The following is a 6163-nucleotide window of genomic DNA, read 5'->3' as shown; positions in this document are numbered from 1 at the left end:
GTGATCTATGTGTTTGTTTTTTAGAGAATACATTTGCTTCTGAGGTTTTATCCAAATGGCAAACCCTTCATCACATTATATCCAGACGGAACAGGTAATGTGTTGTATCTTTTTACTTAAGGGACTCGGGCACCAGGCAATTTGTACAACAGTTTAGCAATAAGTTCCTTAGTGAAAACAAAGCTATCCATCTGGGAATGTTGCTATCATAATCTCCTCTGTGGAGGCTGCTGACTTCACCTATATAATCATGGAGGACAAGGACTTAGAGCCAAACCTTGAGGCCATGTTTACAACCAGAGGCCAGTCTACGTGCTACCACCCCAATGGACTTATATGGTTTGTACCTTTTAATATTTGCCCTGAAAATCACATACACAGATAAACTGTGGAAGTATTCTGCTGTTACTGCATGTCTATACTGTAACTGTGGTGTGTTTGTGAAGGGTGAACCTGACCCAGCTGGGAGGCTCCTGCTGCAGTGAGACCGGGGCTCTGAGACGACGCTGGAACTGGCTGGACCTTGAGCCTCACATCCAAGCCCCTCCCTTCCAGCCTATCTGTCTGGTCCTGGGTAGCCACATCAGCCTCCGCATCCAGTCCCAGGAACGCATCTACCTCACGTTCTCCTCTCACCAAAGCAGAGTGCGTTTCAACGTGGGCTCCAAACTCAAGGTGAGTCGTCACAGGACTGTGAGCACATATTGATGAACTTCTCCGTCGTTCATCATTGATGGATTTTCAAGGATAAGTACAGTAATGCACATGAAACATACATAGCTGATAAGCTGCTAATCTCATGGACACGCTCCATCCCATGTGTTCTAACTGTTTTCTGTTGTTTTTCTCTCCTAGCTAACCCATCCAGAAGGCCTAGTGATGCCGGGGCCAGACATCCTGCTGCAACATCTCCAAATGAAAAGCCTGGAGATTTACACTCTGCTGGACCGGATGCAGACCTGCATGGCCTACCAGCACTCGGCCAATCCCCACAACATTAAGCCCCAGTACAGCCTCGTTGCCCAGATGCAGAGACTCAAGAGACAGATGGAAAAACAGAGCTCGCCCAAAAAGACCAAAGCTCTCATGGCCTCTAAGGACTTATAACAACTGACAACTCAAAGCCTGTGTTCTAGAATACATCTCGTTGCTATGAAACCAATGCATTTAGCATTTATTCTAATTAGAAATAAATACAGTAGCCATGTGTAGCTATGCTAAAATGTTAGAAAAGACAGGTCATGTTTCTTGTCAGATACATTTGGAATAGATGTAATGGTTGGCCCATTGTGCAAATTAAGAAATTAGTCAGCGGTCTAAGGAAAATGACGAATGAGGCACCTCATTCTTCAATCACAAGTAGGCCTAGAAGATTCAGTTCAGGTCCCAACAACCCTTGAACCCAACAACCCGTGCATAGGTTACAGCAGCCGTTTAATGGTGCTGGTCGGCAGTAGAGCAGCCAGGCAACTTGAAGGATGTGGAGTAATGCAGCCGAATGGACTCGGAGCCCAGGAGAATCCAGGAAATCTGCAAACAGGATAATAATGTTTCGACTACTAGTTTTATACTGACTCGGTGCAGGTATCATAGCTAATCAACTCAGAATCTTCAATAGAAATAGGCCATGGTAGACAGAACCTTAATTACTCATCTGTGCAGTAGCCTGAAGGTCAAATGATTGACCATGACATTTCTGAACAGTCTCTTCAGAGGAGCTGTATCTGCAATGTTATGCCCACGGCATTTACATCATTTAAGTAAAAATAAATCTTGTGAGTTAATTTAAGAGTTGGCATATCATATTTTTCCACATTTTCTTTTTTTTTAGAAGTAGTAGAAGGGGAAAAAATACAGTGCAATGAGTTTTCATGTCAGTGGCATAATGTTGACTTATCTGAATGCATGGACCACAGCTATGGGAATGTGTGGAGGTCACAGACCGACTTGGTGGACCAGAGGAGACATGAGGACAGTAGCCGAGGTAAGAGAAAAGTAATTACTATGAGATAAATGAGTGGTGATTGTTAAAGGTCAGACTTAAGAATTATGCTGATCCTCAAATCATGTTGTTTTCTTAGCCCAACTACTTCCCTTTCTCCTGACAAATTATTCCTTTGCAGTCAACATTCAGTCAGAAGAAGGGACTATAAAACCTGTAGAGGAATCAGGGCTCCCCTTGGAATGTGTGGATACACGTCTTGACTCCGACGTAGCTAGGCGAAACACCGATGTTTTAGAAGTAGGCCCTCGCTATGAAAAAATATAGTAAAACACTTCAAATCAATTCCAATAAATGTCTATTTCCTGTCTCTGAGAAGTCCCTGAAGTGCTCCAAGAGTGCGATATGTGTTGAGCGGAAAAGTCTACATCTTCATCTGGGGATATTTTTATTGTTACCAATGTAACAGACATCAGACAGCATGAAGTGTTAGCATTACTGTAGATACAGAATCCTAAAATCTGGAGTTTCTCCATTTTCACTTATTAATGATGAGCAATGTGGGCACTTCTGTTGAATAAATGATGAACTGCCTTTGTTGTCTCTCTTTCGAATCTTCCTAAAAACGAGGACCCGGAGATGGATACGTCCCTAGATAATGAAGTGTTGGCTGTACTCAGCAAGGATCTCAAAACTCCCACAGCTTGCCAAGTAGAAACTAAACAGTCACCAACACATTTTTGACATGGTAATGTTTGTTATTATCACTGTTGGATTGTTTTAGGAAACTTTCTTCATGCTGTTTTTTTCTAAGCACATTATGGCTTAGCTGATTCAACTGAACACTGTCACAGCACAGTAATACACCAATTGTATTACGCATACAATATTTTCTTGTATAATTTTTTTGGGGGGGTGTGAAAATAGTGTATTGCTGGTACATAGGCCACTACAGGCGACTGGCTTTACAGACATGGCTAAAAAGGACAGGCTTAGAGCACTGTGCTGGATGTGGTCTGCAGAGCTGAATGCTTGGTTTCCTTTTAGAGCACAAGGGCATCCTGCTCGGATTCGTCAGGGGAGCTCCTGGAAAGTGAGCTGGACTCTATTACCTGTGAGTACTGCCAGCAGCACAGGAAGCCCCCAGAGACCAGCTAGTCAACAATACAGACCCAGAGGAGATGAGGCCTTCACAAACCACATACACAACTCTCACACACATCTAACTCAGCCAATAAGCACAGACTGAAATTCACTCCAACCTGCAAAGAACCTCCAGTAACATTTGTCCCTCTGGATGTAATATCCCTGGTTTGATAGTTTGAAATCTCCCATTAGAGGCAGAGCCCTTTGGTAGGTTCACCTGCCACTTAGATTGATGAAAAAATCACTTGTACGCAATTTTAGATGTATAATCTTGATTTTTGACATGAATAGTCTTTTTTTTGTGATGACTTTGTGTATTTATATTGTACAGATTTTATTCTAATTAAGTGGCATTTCAACAAATTGGATCTTAATTCCTACCAGAGGCATGTTTGGATCTCTACACTATATGACATCTCATTCCAAAATCATGGGCATTAATATGGAGATGGTCCCACTTTGCAGCTATAACAGCCTCCACTCTGGCTCCCGAGTGGTGCAGCAATCTAAGGCACTGTATCTCAGTGCTAGAGTTGTCACTACAGACACCCTGGTTCGAATCCAGGCTGTATCACAACCGGCTGTGGTTGGGAGTCCCATAGGGCGGCACACAATTGGCGCAGCGTCGTCTGGGTTTGGCTGGTGTTGGCCGTCATTGTAAATAAGAATTTATTCTATACTGACTTGCCTAGTTAAATAAAACAAATCTGCTGGGAAGGCTTTCCTCTAGATGTTGGAACATTGCTGCAGTGATTTGCTTCCATTCAGCCACAAGAGCATTAGTGAGGTCGGCACTGATGTTGGGTGATTAGGCCTGGCTCGCAGTCGGCCCTCCAATTCATCCCAAAGGTGTTCGATGGGGTTGAGGTCAGGGATCTGTGCAGGCCAGTTAAGTTCTTCCACACTGATCTCAACAAACCATTTCCCTATGGACCTTGCTTTGTGCATGGGGGCATTGTCATGCTGAAACAGGAAAGGGCCTTCCCCAAACTTTTCCCACAGAGTTGGAAGCACAGAATCGTCTAGAATGTCATTATATGCTGTAGCATTAAGATTTCCCTTCACTGGAACGAAGGGACCTAGCCCGAACTATGAAAAACAGCCCCAGACCATTATTCCTCCTCCACCAAACTTTACAGTTGGCACTATGCCTTCGGGCAGGTAGCGTTCTCCTGGCATCTGCCAAACCCAGATTCGTCCATCAGACTGTTAGCTGGTGAAGTGTGATTCATCACTCCAGAGAACGCGTTTTCACTGCTCCAGAGTCCAATGGCAGTGAGCTTTGCACCACTCCAGCAGACGCTTGGCATTCCACATGGTGATCTTAGGCTTGTGTGTGGCTGTTCGGCCATGGAAACCCATTTCATGAAGCTCCAGACAAACAAACAATGCTTGTGATGACTCACTCGGTAGTGAGTGTTGCAATCGGGAACAGATTTTTACACACTACGTGCTTCAGCACTCGGTGGTCCCATTCTGTGAGCTTGTGCGGCCTACCACTTCGCGGCTGAGTCGTTGTTGCTCCTAGACGTTTCCACTTCACAATAACAGCATTTACGTTGACTGGGGCAGCTCTCGGAGGGCAGAAATTTGATGATCTGACTTGTTGGAAAGGCAGCATCCTATGACGGTGCCTTTTTGGAAGTCACTGAGCTCTTCAGTAAGGCCATTCTACTAGGTTTGTCTATAGAGATTGCATGGCTGTGTGCTCGATTTTATACACCTGTCAGCAACGGGTGTGGCTGAAATAGCCGAATCCACAAATTTTGAAGGGGTGTTCAAGTACTTTTGTATATATGGTGTAGATAAAGTGTGTGTGTGTGTGTGTGTGTGTGTGTATATATATATATATATATATATATATATACACTGCTCAAAAAAATAAAGGGAACACTAAAAAACACATCCTAGATCTGAATGAATGAAATAATCTTATTAAATACTTTTTTCTTTACATAGTTGAATGTGCTGACAACAAAATCACACAAAAATAATCAATGGAAATCCAATTTATCAACCCATGGAGGTCTGGATTTGGAGTCACACTCAAAATTAAAGTGGAAAACCACACTACAGGCTGATCCAACTTTGATGTAATGTCCTTAAAACAAGTCAAAATGAGGCTCAGTAGTGTGTGTGGCCTCCACGTGCCTGTATGACCTCCCTACAACGCCTGGGCATGCTCCTGATGAGGTGGCGGATGGTCTCCTGAGGGATCTCCTCCCAGACCTGGACTAAAGCATCCGCCAACTCCTGGACAGTCTGTGGTGCAACGTGGCGTTGGTGGATGGAGCGAGACATGATGTCCCAGATGTCCTCAATTGGATTCAGGTCTGGGGAACGGGCGGGCCAGTCCATAGCATCAATGCATTCCTCTTGCAGGAACTGCTGACACACTCCAGCCACATGAGGTCTAGCATTGTCTTGCATTAGGAGGAACCCAGGGCCAACCGCACCAGCATATGGTCTCACAAGGGGTCTGAGGATCTCATCTCGGTACCTAATGGCAGTCAGGCTACCTCTGGCGAGCACATGGAGGGCTGTGCGGCCCCCCACCATGACTGACCCACCGCCAAACCGGTCATGCTGGAGGATGTTGCAGGCAGCAGAATGTTCTCCACGGCGTCTCCAGACTCTGTCACGTCTGTCACATGTGCTCAGTGTGAACCTGCTTTCATCTGTGAAGAGCACAGGGCGCCAGTGGCGAATTTGCCAATCTTGGTGTTCTCTGGCAAATGCCAAACGTCCTGCACGGTGTTGGGCTGTAAGCACAACCCCCACCTGTGGATGTCGGGCCCTCATACCACCCTCATGGAGTCTGTTTCTGACCGTTTGAGCAGACACATGCACATTTGTGGCCTGCTGGAGGTCATTTTGCAGGGCTCTGGCAGTGCTCCTCCTGCTCCTCCTTGCACAAAGGCGGAGGTAGTGGTCCTGCTGCTGGGTTGTTGCCCTCCTACGGCCTCCTCCACATCTCCTGATGTACTGGCCTGTCTCCTGGTAGCGCCTCCATGCTCTGGACACTACGCTGACAGACACAGCAAACCTTCTTGCCACAGCTCGCATTGATGTGCC

At 45.5% G+C, this 6163-nt stretch overlaps 1 protein-coding gene across 1 annotated transcript; it reads left to right on the top strand.

Moving 5' to 3' along the window:
- Positions 1–250: 250 nt before the first annotated feature.
- LOC123730516 (glutamate-rich protein 6) lies at positions 251–1733 on the top strand. Its single transcript, XM_045707574.2, has 3 exons — positions 251–339; positions 447–675; positions 856–1733. The coding sequence occupies exons 1-3, from the start codon at positions 251–253 to the stop codon at positions 1105–1107; spliced, it is 570 nt and encodes a 189-aa protein (XP_045563530.1). The 3' UTR covers positions 1108–1733.
- Positions 1734–6163: the final 4430 nt, after the last annotated feature.

This window comes from Salmo salar, chromosome 25 (assembly GCF_965601325.2).
Source record: "Salmo salar chromosome 25, fSalSal1, whole genome shotgun sequence".
Lineage (NCBI taxonomy): Eukaryota > Metazoa > Chordata > Actinopteri > Salmoniformes > Salmonidae > Salmo > Salmo salar.
Note: the sequence above shows the minus strand (reverse complement) of the source record. Positions and strands in the feature narration are given on the sequence as shown.

Coding starts and splice junctions, on each gene's coding strand:
- LOC123730516 (XM_045707574.2), top strand. CDS start 251: ATGGAGGACAAGGACTTAGAGCCAAACCTTGAGGCCATGTTTACAACC. Junction 340..446: donor CACCCCAATGGACTTATATG/GTTTGTACCTTT, acceptor GTGTTTGTGAAG/GGTGAACCTGACCCAGCTGG. Junction 676..855: donor ACGTGGGCTCCAAACTCAAG/GTGAGTCGTCAC, acceptor TTTCTCTCCTAG/CTAACCCATCCAGAAGGCCT.